General features: G+C 32.3%; 1 protein-coding gene and 1 pseudogene across 1 annotated transcript; both read left to right on the top strand.

Annotated features, from left to right (window-relative positions):
* The first annotated feature begins 1,817 nt into the window (after nucleotides 1-1,817).
* On the top strand, nucleotides 1,818-3,577 carry LOC114374180 (probable esterase KAI2). Its single transcript, XM_028331792.1, has 2 exons — nucleotides 1,818-2,445; nucleotides 2,725-3,577. The coding sequence occupies exons 1-2, from the start codon at nucleotides 2,078-2,080 to the stop codon at nucleotides 3,173-3,175; spliced, it is 819 nt and encodes a 272-aa protein (XP_028187593.1). The 5' UTR covers nucleotides 1,818-2,077; the 3' UTR covers nucleotides 3,176-3,577.
* A 2,674-nt stretch (nucleotides 3,578-6,251) lies between these two features.
* Nucleotides 6,252-13,036, top strand: LOC114376571 (annotated as a pseudogene).
* Nucleotides 13,037-15,716: the final 2,680 nt, after the last annotated feature.

A 15,716-nucleotide genomic window follows, 5' to 3' on the forward strand; every position in this document is an offset into this window, starting at 1 on the left:
AAAATATTTTTTTTTATTCTTAATATATTTATTAAATTTTCTGTTTACCATTTTCAAATAAATCATGACTTTATTATTTTTCAATCATTTTACTATTTCTAATTATTTTAAGAGCTAATTTTATTGAATACTAATAATTTATTAGGTTAACTTTTTAGCTTTCAGCTTCCGATTAACTTTTTAGCTTTTAGCTAATTTTGCCAAAGTATAACCATAATTAATCCTAAACTATTTTTTTCCACTAAAAAAATTTATGGATTCATCTTGTATCATAGTATAAATTGTTGATCATAGATCTAAAATATTAATGTTTTGTAGGAAAAAATTTCTCAATCTCAACATTCTACATTGAATAGTTCCCTCAAAGACCCTTGATGAGGAGGATAATTAGATATTCTTAAAGAGAATTTGTCTTCTCTAAAGAAGGTAGCTAAAGTGAACTTTAAGGACAAAGTGCAACGATGATTATTATTTTTCTACTGTAGATAATTATTAATTAGAAACTTAAAATACCTTAATCTTTTCACACCTTAATTTTTTATCTTTACCTTATAATTATTTTCATCCGATTATTTATTGTATTTATTGTTTTTAATATTTTTTTTCATGTCTTTTTTATTTTTTTGTAAGGTATATACACTTTGAGCTTACGGAAAAAATCATTTTTAAAAGGTAACCTAAAAAACAGGGCACTTTCGCGTTAGAGTTAGAACCAAAATATCATTATTCTTCTGATAAAAACATGCATGTTGTGCTGTACTGCTCATGTCTAGCTCTGGAGCTCAGGCTCAAAGACCAAGAATGGGCACGGCACCGAGATGCCGTGGTCTCTAGGTTAAATCTTTTTAACGTAGTTATATAATTTTTAATTAATCATATTTTCACCCTAAAAATAATATTTTCAATTATATAAAAAAATTGATGTTTTTTCAAGTAAAATGTATCCTTTTTCATGATAACAACCTAAAAAAAGTCAGTTTAAAAAGTACTAATGAAAAATATCTTAATAAAATATCATATTCTTATGAATATTTCACTTAGAAAGTAACTCAAATATCTGAAAAATATCTTATTCTTATTAACATTTCACCTATAATAATTGAAATAAAATAAGAAAAACATTTTCTTGCTTAGTTTTCAATTTCGTCATTTTGTCTTCCCTTCTCTCCTCCTTGGTCGCAATCAGCTGGACCAAAATCAAGACTCTGTCACGGCCCCATCGTGGATAACTATGTTTTGTTAGTTGGGCTCGACCAGTTGCTCTCGAGTCTCTGTGAGAGTTTGATGCCGATGATCTTCATATCAATTTGCAACAAGGATAATGCCAAGTTCCCTTTAATTCGCACCGTGGAAGTTGGGACATGCAACTACTCATATGTTTGGATAACAGGGAAAAAATTAATAAAGAAGAGTAAGGACAGAAAAAATATTTTCTTTTTATTTAATTTTTCACATGTATCTCTTCCACTAAAATTAATTTTGTTTGAACGAGTAAAATTATTATAAGTGAAGTTTTTTCATTAGTGCTTAACACGCATACCTAGATAAGAAACTATGAGTTAAACTATAATAACTTTAATATCCACCTTTAAAAATTAAATAAAAAATTCTTTTATTTCTGTTGAATTCAAATTATAAATTTTCTCTCCATTCCTTGTTTCTTTTCTATGAAGTCCGAGTCAGGGATAGTGAACTTTTTTTTTCTTGAAAAAAAAATTCAGGGATGGTGACATGGTGTACTAGTTTTTAGTTCTGGGACATGTAGTATTATCCACTTGTCTTCCAATCTAGCGAACAACAAAAAATCCAGAATCCTCTTTTTGGTGACCAATGAAATTGCCCAATTTGTATTCTCCGTCGAGCATTTATAGTATTATTAAATTACATATATCCATAGGTGTGGTGCTACTTGCTCCTCGTGGCTATATAGAAGTCCAAATATATAGGGCGGGCCTGTAAGCCTGAAAGTCGTGCTTTCATACAGTGGTCGGTAACTAAGCAAAAGTGAAACAGAAACAGAGAGGAAGAAGCATTTCGCAGTGCACACAAAGAGGAAGGAGAAAAACTGAGTGACAAAATGGGGATAGCAGCTGAAGCTCATAACGTGAAGATTTTGGGATCAGGCACTGAATATATAGTTCTGGCTCATGGATTTGGCACGGACCAGTCTGTGTGGAAACACTTTGTACCTTATCTCGTCGACAATTTCCGTGTCATTCTCTACGACAACATGGGCGCGGGTACCACTAACCCTGACTACTTCGACTTTGAGCGCCACTCGATCTTAGAAGGTTATGCCTCTGATTTGCTTGCCATTTTAGAAGAGCTCCAAGTTGAGTCTTGCATTTTTGTTGGCCACTCTGTTTCCGCAATGATTGGCGCTATTGCTTCTATTTCTCGCCCCGATCTCTTTACCAAACTCATCATGGTTGGCGCTTCCCCCAGGTAATTAAGTATTTAACTTTGTCCGCCGTTACTCACCACAAAATAATTTACGTGTAGTTTTTAAAAATTTATTATTAAATTTTTTGTGATGCCAAAAGTAACAATTTTGTCAGCAATGTATTAAAATATTTCTTGTGACTATAATATATTGAGTTTGGCTTTTGTTAAGCAAAAAATGATTTCCAATTAATGTAATTCAGTTGGTTCAACTGTGCGTGAATTGTTATAACTATTTAATTCATTGACTTGCAATTGCATTTGTTCTTTGATTTGTGGAAGGTATTTGAACGACGTGGAATACTATGGAGGATTTGAGCAGGAAGATCTAGACCAATTATTCGACGCAATGGCGGCGAATTACAAAGCATGGTGCTATGGGTTTGCTCCTTTGGCTGTGGGTGGGGACATGGAGTCTGTTGCAGTGCAGGAGTTTAGTCGAACGTTGTTCAACATGCGGCCAGACATAGCGCTGATTGTGTCACGGACCATTTTTCAAAGCGACATGAGGCAGATTCTGAGCCTTGTTTCTGTCCCCTGCCACATCATACAAGCTGAGAAAGACATGGCTGTTCCGATGATGATCTCGGAGTACCTCCACCAACACATTGGTGCCGAGTCCATCGTGGAGGTCATGGCAACTGATGGTCATTTGCCGCAGTTAAGCTCGCCGGATACCGTTATTCCGGTGCTGCTCAAACACATTCAACTTGATATTGAGGCAAGAAGGTAGTAGATATAGACGTGACGTGACTCCGTTAGAAAAAGAGAATCTATCCCTGTGTGTGTTTGTGGGGTGTTTTTTTTTTTTTTTTTTGTATTCGTAGTGTGAAATAACAACTGAAATGGGGGGAATAAGTTCCCTTCAACTGTTTCTCTATCTGTGTTTGTTGTATTCGAACTTGTGGTAAAACCGTAGAGGTACCAAGACTCTTGTAGTGAGAATCAAATGTCAATGTCCCTCATTGTGTTGCGAACATTTCTCACTGGAAAATTGGGGAGTGGTCCAACAACTAGAAAAAACACAACTTGTGTAGGACTAGTATTATCAATTATTAATGACGTTTAAATTTATGTAGCTGTGATAATCAAGCTAAGGAAGCTTTGAGAATTGATCTTGGACTTTGTCACTTGAGTTTTCTTATGGACTTTGATAATAGATAGTTATTGAGCTAGTACTGTGTGTTTTATTAACTTTGTTTTTGGAAAACACGAACTTTGATCGAGTTACTTTTTCTTTTGGGGAAAAGATCTAGAAAAGGAAAAATTGGAAATCATCAACAAAGAAATTAATTAACAAAAACTTGAAAATGACGTGGCAAAGTGATATACAATTATTTGATTTTCGAAAGAAAAAAAATATAAAGACAAGGAGACAAGTAGGATAGAGGAATAAATAAACCAAAAAGCAAATAATAAAAACAAAGTATTATTTTTATGAATACAGTTCAGGTAGTTTATCAGTCATACAAGTGTGTGTACAGACGAGGCCTACAAAACTTTAACATAAAATAATACTTACATGTGAAACACGGGTTCTTAGTTCATAAATGTCTAGCTTAGTTAACTATATTTCTTTTTTCTTTTTATACTTTTGGTAAGAAAAGCTTAAGAGAAGATATATTGTCTTATTCTAATGTATTTGTCACAGATGTTTTTTCCTTTTGTCAAAAAATATTTTTCTTTTATAGTAAACTGCTAGCTATTAAAATTGAAGTACTTTTGTGGATACTATTTGATCCTACGATGACCATCAACCAACTTTAGTCATTGCTTCATTGGACTATTTGGGTCACAGCAACCGCATGGTTCATTATGCGGGCAACTCTTTTTAATGTTCGTGTATTTTACAACTAGATAGAATTTTATTTTATTTTAAAAAATTAAACTGTTGAACATAATTAAAATATTTGTCTAAATTAATTTTAATATAAATTTAAATTAGAACAAATATTTTTTTATTAAAATATAAAGTTAAATAATTTTCTAACGTCAAAGGAATTAATGACTTCATTTATGGGATCAAAGCGAGTTTTCTAGAGCTAAGCCCCACTAACTTATTGACAAACGATGATTATGAAGTGTTGAAAATGACAAGAAAACTGGGATTTAATTTCAATGGTCCGGTGACTTGATATTTTGATGGCCTATATATAACAAGCTTTTACAATTCACGCTTCTACCACAACAATACATTATTTGTTATTTTAGCATAAATGTCAGTATTGCAAACTAATATTAATGTTTTTTTATAGGAAAATTTAATATGTTTTAAGAGTCGAAGTGATGATGATAAATAGTGAAATTTAGAAACTTAAATTAAATAAGCATTTTTTTACTGCAAATAACTAACATCTTTAAAGACTTATTTTAAATTTTCTCAACTTTAAGAATTAATGTAATAACACCCTGCACTTTTCAAACTTGAATAGTGTTTTACCTTAATGAAAAAAAGGAGAGAATTGTGGTCTCCAAGAATTAACAATTTTTCACTAATTAATTCTATCCAGATACTTTTTTTTATTTCCTTGGTTCATTTTATTTAAAGTTTTAGTAAAAAAAAAAAATCCCATTTTAATTGTTATTTTAGGATATTAATAAAATATTATATTTTTATTATATTCTTAAATATTTATAGTGGAGTAAAAAAATAACAAAAGTAATGAAAAATTGTACAATAATTCCTATTAAATCTAAATATTGGTTATATTTTTTATTTCTTGTATCAAAATCTTAAATGTCAAACCAAAGAGATGAAATGAGTATACATATATTTTTTTTTCAAAGTATAATTGTATGTGATTGAATTTCATTGAACCCTTGATGGTCCAAATTATTTTGGGTTGGGATCTATTCTTATGAGCCCGACGGGTGGGATCCATCAGAATTTAGCTTGATCTATTCTCAGCGTCGCCATGCTCTGATCCTTCTTTGCCTCGTCGATGTATGAAATGGATGCAGAGTATTGATGATGGACATGAAGTGAAAAAAAAAAACCTAAATTTCGTATACGGTTCAAACTGACGTGCTTACTGATTATATTGTAAAATAGTTGAGTGAAAGATTGGAAAGTTGACATTAACAAAATATTTCCTCCGATCCTCTTATTCTTTGCTCCCTCAATACTCTATCCCTTTCTTATCGTTAGCATTGCGGTGGAGTTCTATGGCCAAGAAATGAATCAGGAGTTCAGGACTCGGAACTCTTGGTACTTCTTCCTTTTTGTTATTTTTTAAATTTAACACCTACATGGTAACTATTAATTATTATTATGGCCAAGAAAATGTGTTGCTAATACTCTTCAAATTCAAATATTAAGAGTATTAGCAACATATTTTTTATTTCTTTATCATTATTAAAATATTATTTAAAATTTATTAAGAACTATCGAATACGTACAAGAGGTCCACACTAACATCTCTCTCAAAAAAAGAGGTATACAAACATTTCTCTTCTTTGAATATTTTCTAAATTTTTTTTATTAAAAACTTATACATTTTATTACTTTGCTTTTATATTTTGTATTATCTTTGATATTTTGATAAATGAATGGAAAAAGAAACCACGTAAATAAACAAAAAAAATAAATCAAAGCATCCAAAAATAGATTTTTTTTTATATTATTATTATCCCCATAGGGCCAAACCCAAACCTAGCCAAGAAAGTATAAAAGCCACACGCGTGTTTATAATGTGATGAGGCCATTAGTTTCAATTTGAACATAATTAAATCGATTTTTTTTTTGACGTTCGATTTTAAAAATTATATAACAATCAAATTAAATTATTTAAAAATTAAAACATCAAATTAAACTTAAAAAAAATTAGGGGACAAAATTAGTAGTTTATCCTTTTTTTTCTTCCACCTTCTTCCTCCTAATTTCCAAACATTCGCTTTTCCCATTTTACCCTCGCTCTGCAACTCCATTCTCCACCCGCAAATTTCTTTTTGGTCGCGACCTCGTTGAAACTCCGAAAGCAGAAACAACACACACATTCTCTCTGATCTGTGCGCCTCGCTTCTGTTGTTGAGCCATGGCTCCTGCTACCTCCCAGCGAGCCGAGCTAGCCAGGGTCTTCGATTCGTTCGTTTCTCAGTCTGGTGCAATCAAAGACATCTGGTTCGCACACATAACACACTTCTTCGTACTTCCATTCCTTTCCGATTCCGTTTCTTTTTCATTGCGATTAATAATTCTCTCTCGTGAATGGTAATGTGATGTTCAATGCTTGCTTTCAGTAATAGAGCCTTCTGTTACAGCCAATTGGAGCTGCACAAGCACGTAATTAAGGATTGCGACAAAGCGCTTCAGCTTGACCCCTCGCGACTTCAAGCCTACATTCTCAAAGGTCTCTTGCTTGTTAAATTCATCCAACGCTTGATGCTTCTTTTTAACTTTTTTGTACCCTGGGAAGTGGGATTTAAGTTCTTTTAAGAAAAACAGAGGTAGTTACTGGTTGATGAGTAGAAAGTTAAGAACCGTGTTGGCACTTGGAGTTTTTTATTTTGATGGATTTATCATTTATTCGTTCGTTTTATGGATTATTATTATCACCACACGACCGTTTTGTTTAAGTTTTACTATGGAAAGAGTCAAAGAGAGGAATGTCTTGTGTTTTAGGTCACGCGCTTTCTGCATTGGGAAGGAAAATAGATGCTCTGTCAGTATGGGAGCAAGGTTATGAACACGCGCAGCAACAGTCTGCAGATTTGAAGCTGTTGCTAGAGCTCGAAGAGCTTTTGACAACAATAAAACAACGCCCAACAATGCATTCTATGAAACCAATGGGTCGCCCGTTCCACAATCTGAATCCGATTCTATGAGTAATGGGAACTTGACTGAAATTTGTAAGAATCAAGATAGTTTGAGTCCTCAAGATGAATTATGTGACAATACAAGTGATAAATCTTTGATCTTGCTGAAGTCTGCTGATAATTTTGACTTGCGAAATGAATTAAATAGTGAAGATAGGGAGTCTAATAAATCTGATGGCCAAGTGAATGGAAGCACTGACGTTATTGATAAACTGAGTTATAATTCTGAATCATGTAATAACTTAAGTGACACTTCAGAATCACGGGATAAAGATAAAGTAGTGGCGAGTCTAGTAGTGACTCACTTGATGTTGCTGAAATTCTTAGAAAGCCAAGTCGTATGTTTAATATTCCCCATGAAAAAATTGGTGAAGCAAGGAAAAATTTGTTGCTCGGATTTCAAAGACTAAGTCTGTAAGTGTAGATTTTCAGCTCTCACAGGGAATAGCAGAGGTTTGTTTGCACAACTGCTGTGTTGGTGTATTTATTTGTTTGATAGCATATTTGATGTTATGATTACTTTGCAGGTTAATGAAGGGAAATATGCTCACGCCATATCCATTTTTGATCAGCTGCAATGGTCTCCTCCCTAGTGATATTTGGGGTGTTTCCTTTTATTTACTTGTTAGTGATACTTGTGACGTTTCCTTTTATGATATCTACCTGTTATCTTATCCACCTCTTTCTCTATCATCAAATGACAAACTGTGGTCGTGTCTCTGTCATTTACTCAGATACTGAAAGAGGATCCTGCATATCCCGAAGCACTGATTGGAAGAGGGACTGCTTATGCATTCAAGAGAGAACTTGATGCTGCTATGGCTGATTTTTCAAAGGTATTCGAATTTGAATAAACACTATCTGAAAGTACATAGAGATATGGGTATCTCCTCTGTTTATAAGTAGTCAACATTGTATTTCTTAGGCTATAGAATTTAATCCATCAGCTGGTGAGGCATGGAAGAGGAGAGGTCAGGCACGGGCAGCCTTGGGGGGAGTTTGTGGAGGTGAGGGTGGCTTACTCTATTTTAGTATCTTTATAACATTTTAAAGTTTACCTGAATCTCTTTGCTGTTTGAAATTTTATGTTTGTTGTTTGAAAATTGGCTATTTTTCATCTTAGGTATGGTCCATTGACATACATACACACTCTAAATGAAATGGACGTATTCTGTCACAGAAAATGAAAAAGGTTTGAAATTTGGTTTTTACTTATGTTTGAATTGCCTTATTTTAACTGAGGCATGAAACTTGATATGGTTTGGCTTTGGGCATTAACACTTGGGTTAATTATTTTATTGTTAAACAGAACTGATGCAGCTGTCAAGAGTTACGTGGTTTCATGTTATTGCACTGTTATCTTATTGTATGTTCCATTGAAAAAAAAGTGATTGAAATTTTCAGTGACTCGTGATGCCTCACTTGAGTCACTTTTGTTGTATATGACTTTCTTGCACAAATAACAATTCATAACGTGACATTGGCAACTGCTTCCTGATATCTCAGGCTATTGAAGATTTGACTAAGGCATTAGAATTTGAATCTAACTCAGCAGATATTTTACACGAAAGAGGTATCTTGTCTGACACAGTCTTTTTCATTTTTTTATTTGGCTTACTGATTGATGCTGGAATAATTAATTATGCATCCTTTTATTATGATGGGTAAATGCATTTATCTTGTGGTAGCTCCTATAAGTCTAGACAGAGGGACTTGATTAGTTTTATGTGAAACGAGTTTATAGTTTTATGCTGGAATAATAATACTATCCTGTATCCTGTATTTTGTTTACGACCTCACTGTTAATTTCAAGTTGAAGTTTGATTAAAAATTGTCATGGTGATAATGTTGATCTAATTATTTTCTTTTTGTAGATAGTAGCTACTTATATATGTCTAATGTATGATTTTGTAACATTCAATGCAGGAATTGCCAATTTCAAATTTAAAGAGTTTGATGCTGCAGTTGAAGACCTTTCAGCATGTGTGCAGCTAGGCAGGGATAATGAGTCTGCCTATACATGTTTGGTGGGTCCTGAGTCTTAACCTTTGAATCCTCATTGACTATGAACCTTTATGTTGGTTTTCTTGTCTTTCACATGAAAATATATCTTCATTATTTATCTGATCAAACATTGTCTTTTACAAGGTTTAGCATTATCTTCAATTGGTGAATATAAGAAATCTGAGGAAGCACATCTGAAATCACTTCAAATTGATAGAAATTTTCTTGAAGCATGGGAACACCTGACTCAGGTATCTATCAAGTATCAACCTTATTATACTGATAGTTGTTGGCTCTGTTAATTGTTAGCTGGAAGCTTGATTCTGAAAATCCTGAATCATCTGTATGGATATTATTTTCTGGTTTGAAATGTGATCAGTTGTATACTTGCATGCTCTCTGGTCTCTAATCATATCTTTCCTCACTACTTTCATCCGTGCCATTTCTCTCTGCATGTATTATAATTTACTCATTTAACTTGAATTAAAGTTTCCATTTCATGTCAGCTTAGTAACTTAATTTACATTTATATTTTTCCTTTAGTAACTTATAGGCTTAATTCTACGAAGTAGGTTACATCATTCATGGCTATTATTTCAAGTTATAGGCTTATAGCTGTTCTGTTAGATGATTTTGTTGCTAGCTTTATTCTTAATGTGTGACGTTGGCAATTAATTAGGATTTATCAATCTTTGGTTTATAGCTAATAAGATGTTAAGTATGAAACACATTTTTTGGCCTTTTATTTTCAGTTATGCTTAAAGCTTCTATTTAACATAATTTTGGTTGTTAGTTTTATGAACATGAGGGTTTTGGCAGTTCTGTCAAGATTTATCAAAGCCAACAAAGCTCAGGAATGTCTAAATCAGATGCTGCAAATTGATGGGAGGTAATTGTTGTTAATGAAATGGCATCACTCCCATTACAATTGTTGGCTGGTAACTGGTTTATCATGTTTGATGTACTTTGTGCCCTTTGCTCTGTATCTGAGGGCTGAGGCTGATTACTTGAGTTTTGATGTTAGGTTTGCCAGAGCTTATCATTTGTGCGGCCTATTGTTCCATGCAATGGGAGAGCATAGATACTTCTTAACAACCACAACTGCCTAATAGTTGGAGATTAAATATTTATTTGACACAACTGTAGCTTGCAAGCTTTCAATAGTCTTGATGATTGGGCCCATGAATGCAAGTAATGAAAACACTGAGATATAGTGGCACACTTACAACTTACAAGCAGTTATAGAAGAAAATTTGGTGTTAGAGCACCGAAATATGATGAAACCTTTCAGGGAGTAAAATTTTTTGAGAATACTGCTTCAGGAACTTCGGAGTGTTCATGGAGGAATAACTAGGATTACTTGCTGTTTTCCATGTCAACTATGTTGATTGAAATGTGATCTTTTTAGGGGCATTATTTGTAAATTTTGGTTGGCAGTAGCTCTGGAATGCTCATTCTTTTTAAACATCACAGAACATTAGATATTGCAAAGACTGTCATAAAAGAGAAATCATATGTCTACAGCAAGACAGATCAGATCATTTGTCTTTTCAAAGATGGGAAATTAGAAGAGGTGGTTTGTGTATTGTTGAATTACATCTGGTGCTTGTTTGTTGTTGCTTTATTTACTATGCAAGAGGCCTCCACCATGACTTGTAACCCAACTGGTGTAGCTTTGGAAAACTTTTACTTTGCTCACATTAGTAATGATTTTTACATCTTAAGTTGTTTGTTCAAAACATAAATGATTTTTACATCTCTAAAAACTATGAACCATGTAATCTGAAATTTTTAGTTGGTTTCATTTTCTTAATTAACTGATAGAATATGACTTCCCTTCTATATTGTTAAAGCTAAAGGATTTCTAAATATTAGTTAATTTTTGATGAATAAATGCTTCCTGACTCTCTTGCCGGTGATTGTTGCCAATTCTTAATAATGGTCTAAGGTGGATGTTACATGTTTTGATGTTACTCTTTTTTTTTTTCTTTAACATAGTTTGAATAATAATATTTCAGTAGTTCGTGCTTTTATGAAATTGGAGACTTCAATATTTGATGTGCAGGTCATTCATGCCAATTCTGTCTCTGATCTTTATAATGTGGTCGGTGAGGATTTCTGGTCATCTACTTGGTGCAACAGTACTGCATTTGAAGGGTATGTGTGTGTAGTGCAAATGGTGCTTGGGGAACATATAATGTTTACAAATACTTATTTCTGGATGTTAATGTTTCAGGAAACAACTTGAGGGGACAAGGATAACACTTGTAAAAATGTAAGCTTGATACAGTGAAAATTTTGTTCCCCATTTCCCTTTCTTTTGTTGCTTAACTGTTCATACCTGTATATTTTATTGCAGAAATTGATGTTTTTTTTTTTCCAGGGGGAGCTTGGTTTTGACTTTGCAATTAGAACACCTTGTACACCTGCTAGATGGGAGGATTATGATGCAGAAATGCCAATGGCATGGGAAGTACGTTATTGTTTTACCAAATAACTTCGATTATATTTTTTTCACCGATATATATGATCCCGTGGGGCTACTTTATGTGTGGCTTGCTTCTGAAAAGAACGCGTGTTTTAGTCTTTACCAATGATCCTATGTCCCTTTTATCATTAAACAATGGTTGATGCTTTCATTGGAATTGTCTAGAAATTTACTGAGTATATTTCATTTTTTTAAGTTTCATATGTATTTATTTTTCAAGTTGCTTGATGAATTGTGGCAATTTACCTTGTATCCATCTTGATATTGTTAATCTGTCAGGCTCTCTGCAATGCTTACTGTGGTCAAAATTATGGGTCTACTGATTTTGACGTGCTTGAAAATGTGAGAGATGCAATTTTAAGGATGACACATTACTGATATGGCATTATCAAAATACGTAAATTATCTAGCATCTGGAAGCATTTGAAATCGTCATTCTGTAAATCTATCTCACTGTTTTTCAGGTATAACTTCATGCTACTGTCCCGAGGATCTGCTGTAGTCGGATTTGTTGTCATGCTGGGTTTGTTACTTGCTGCTAATATGGAGTTCACAGGAAGCATCCCACAAGGTTTTCAGGTTGATGGGAATCCATTTTGAACTTGGATCCAAATTGCTTGGGGGATTCTGTCAAAAGTTGGCTATACCCATCTCTGAAAGTAACAACCTCATGGAAAGAGTATCATGATGTTGCATCGACTTTTGCAACAACAGGGTCGGTTGTTGCTGCCTTGAGCTTTTCTAATGATTGAACTCCTTGGAATAATGACCAGGTTAGTCAATGGCTAAGTTATTTTCAATTTCTGTTTGTTTTTTTTTAATTTCTGGTCTTTTACTGTAGTGTTTATAATTAATTACCCAATACAACAGAGTGGTTCAATTCAATGTCTCTGCTAAAGCAAATACGATGTACTATCTGCTTTTGTAGGTTTCTGTATGTTCACCTAATAACTATATTGCTGCTGGTCTTTCATAAATCATAACCTGCGGAAAATGCAGCAGAACCGTAAAAGCTTTGACATTTACTTATTGATCTTCCTATGGAGGCTTAATCTGTATGCAGGCTTTATAAATTGTAATAATATATGATAGCCATTGTACAGTGTTGTAACTTTAGGCGTTGGATGATGAAATTATCATTTATCTTTTCCCCTATTCCAATAACCACCACTACTTTGTCTCTGCCCCGCCCCATAAAAGAAAACAGTTGAGAGACGAATACCGTTTGTTTGTATTTTCGTTATTAAATTGTTCAAGTGTGAATGGGGTATTACATTATTCTTAGCATTTTTAAACACTCCCAATCAAAACTTCATTTCCTGATTTGTCGTTAATGGTACGTCATGGTTCGGTGCGCATTCACTGTGCAGATGTTTCGACCTGAATATCATTATTTTATGTAGGATTAGGTGCAAAAATCCAATTTTAATGATAAAAAAATCTTTAGATTTCGCGAGAGATCCTGCAATAATTTTTTTAGGAAAACGTCTTACTCCAGAATATCCGGCAATGGTTTTGAAAGGGAATAGGCGCAAGTAGATGATTAGCTGTAAAAGTCATAAGGTCGATTATAACTGAGCTTTTTCCATTGTGGGGGTGGGGTTATCTATTTAGCCAAGCAAAAAAAGAAAATCCATCGAAAAGTCCTAGGCCAATTCTCTTATTGTTTTCTTGAAAAAAGAATTACTGTATAAGTTTCTCATTTAGTTGTAAGATATGTATTTTTTTTGTTAAATTAATAAGTAGGTTTCTAAATTATTTGAGAATTTTTAATTTGGTCTCTAAACTAAAAATATATATAATTTAGTCATTGATTTTATATGTTTTATTGTAATAATTTATAGCGGCTTGAGACTGACAGAAAATGACAATTTATAACTATTTAAAATTTTTTAGGGACTCAAGTATAAAAAGTTTACAAGATAAAAAAAGACCTAATTGTTACATGCTTTTATTACAACTACATTTGTAAAAAAAAAATTATAATCGAGTCCCTAAAATTTATAGCATGTAAACAAAATACTTTTTGTTAGTTTAGGAGCTTAATTAAAAATTCTAAGATAATTTGAAGATCTACTAATTGATTTATTTTTTATTAAATAATTATACTTAAACATTCATTTGTTTTGTGACTTACTGATTAGTTTAAACGTTTTTTTATTAAATAGTTATACTAAACATTCATTTTTTTTTTCTTTAGGTGTAATGTTTGTTCGCTTTTTAGTCATCAAAATATTATGAACTCATCTAGTTTCTTTAAACATTTAATTCTTTTTAGGTTAAATAATAAAAGCCGTGTTATAAAGAGATTAAATAAAAAAGAATACAAATGAAATTAATGGAGAAATTATTTGGTATAAATATCTTGAAAATGTTTGCTTCTCTTTTTAAGTCAGAAAATTGTGACTTTTGGCCATATGAATATAAATTTTTAGTTCATAAGTACTCGCAAGACATGAAATGGTTTATTATTGTTGTGTTCTACGGACCACAAGCTTTCTTAGAGTAACACGTGTAATATGAATCATTTTTGGAAAACAAAAGAAATATTAGAGTAAGAGAATATTTTACTCCTATGTTTTGGAATCTGCATATTATAGTAACTCTTCTTGACATGTTTATACGAGTACTATAATTTGTGAAGTTTTATTTTATTGTGAAATATTATATATATCTTAAAAGCATATATATTTTTACAAGACACTATTGAAAGATTATACATGAAAGACAAGAGGGAAAAAACATAACTTTTTAGGTGTTAAAACTATAAGAAAGGGTAAAGTATAATTCTATTATAAGAATATTATATTTAAAAACTCCTTGGAAAAATTTGAATACTTAAAAGTTAAATAATTGATAATATTATATGATACAATCACATAATTTAAAGATATTAAGAATGGATCTAGTAGTAATAAGTAGCCAATAATAAGTTACTTGTTAATTTTGCTTTTAATTTTGTTTCTTACAATAGTGTCAGTATAAGATGAGGAAATGAGTTAAGTTTAATGAGTTAATTAGTTATTTTATTTATTTGGTAAGCCAACTTGCCAACATACTATTAAACAAGTGAGTTTAATTTTTGGTACTTTTTTTTTCTTAAAGTCACCCCTACTTAAGCAAGTTGTAAATGGATTAGGAAGAATTGACTTATTTTATCATCCTCAGTCAGAACTAAGAAGATTTATTTAAACTACATTGTTGATAAATTGAGTTTAAAGTTTTTAATGATAAAAAATAGGTTATGTATTAATTGTGTAAAATATTTTTATATTATTGTAAAATCATAAATTATCATAATATAAATTTATTGATTTTTATAATAATTATCTTAAAAATCATATCAATAATAATTTATTAATTTATGAATGATTAATTAATTATATAAAACTGTTACACGGGATCAGTATATAACTTTTAAACTTTTTATACCGTATCTCTTATGTGTGGTGTAAAAAATAATGATATAGCATAACTTAGTTATTGCATCACCTAAATTTTTTATCATTCAGAAATTAAAGACAAGACATAAAAGCCCTAGGCCTAATTAACATGGAGAGTGCTACAAACATCGGACAAAAGCATCAGATTAAGAGAGGAAGGACACTCATCCAAGATTTCTAACTTTATAAGAGAAGAGGATCCTGTCTTAGTCAAGAGATTCGCACAACTATTGTCCTCTAAGGTATGTTGAACAGAAAGTCTCCATGCCACTCCCCAGAAACTAAACTACGAATAATAGTTAACTAAGGGAGCATAAATATGAAAAGGATTAACTCCAGCTATGCTCAAGTGAGTCAAGTCCACTGCAAGTTGAGAGTCCGTCTCGCAAATGAGAAGCCTAATACCATGGTTTCACGCCAACTGCAAAGCCTTGACAGATAACAACTAACTCAGCATGAAAGCTGGTGGTGTAACCGCATAAGTATTGGTGGTTTTACTTGGTCATTACCTATTATTATATACC

This window comes from Glycine soja, chromosome 11, assembly GCF_004193775.1.
Source record: "Glycine soja cultivar W05 chromosome 11, ASM419377v2, whole genome shotgun sequence".
Taxonomy (NCBI): Eukaryota; Viridiplantae; Streptophyta; class Magnoliopsida; order Fabales; family Fabaceae; genus Glycine; species Glycine soja.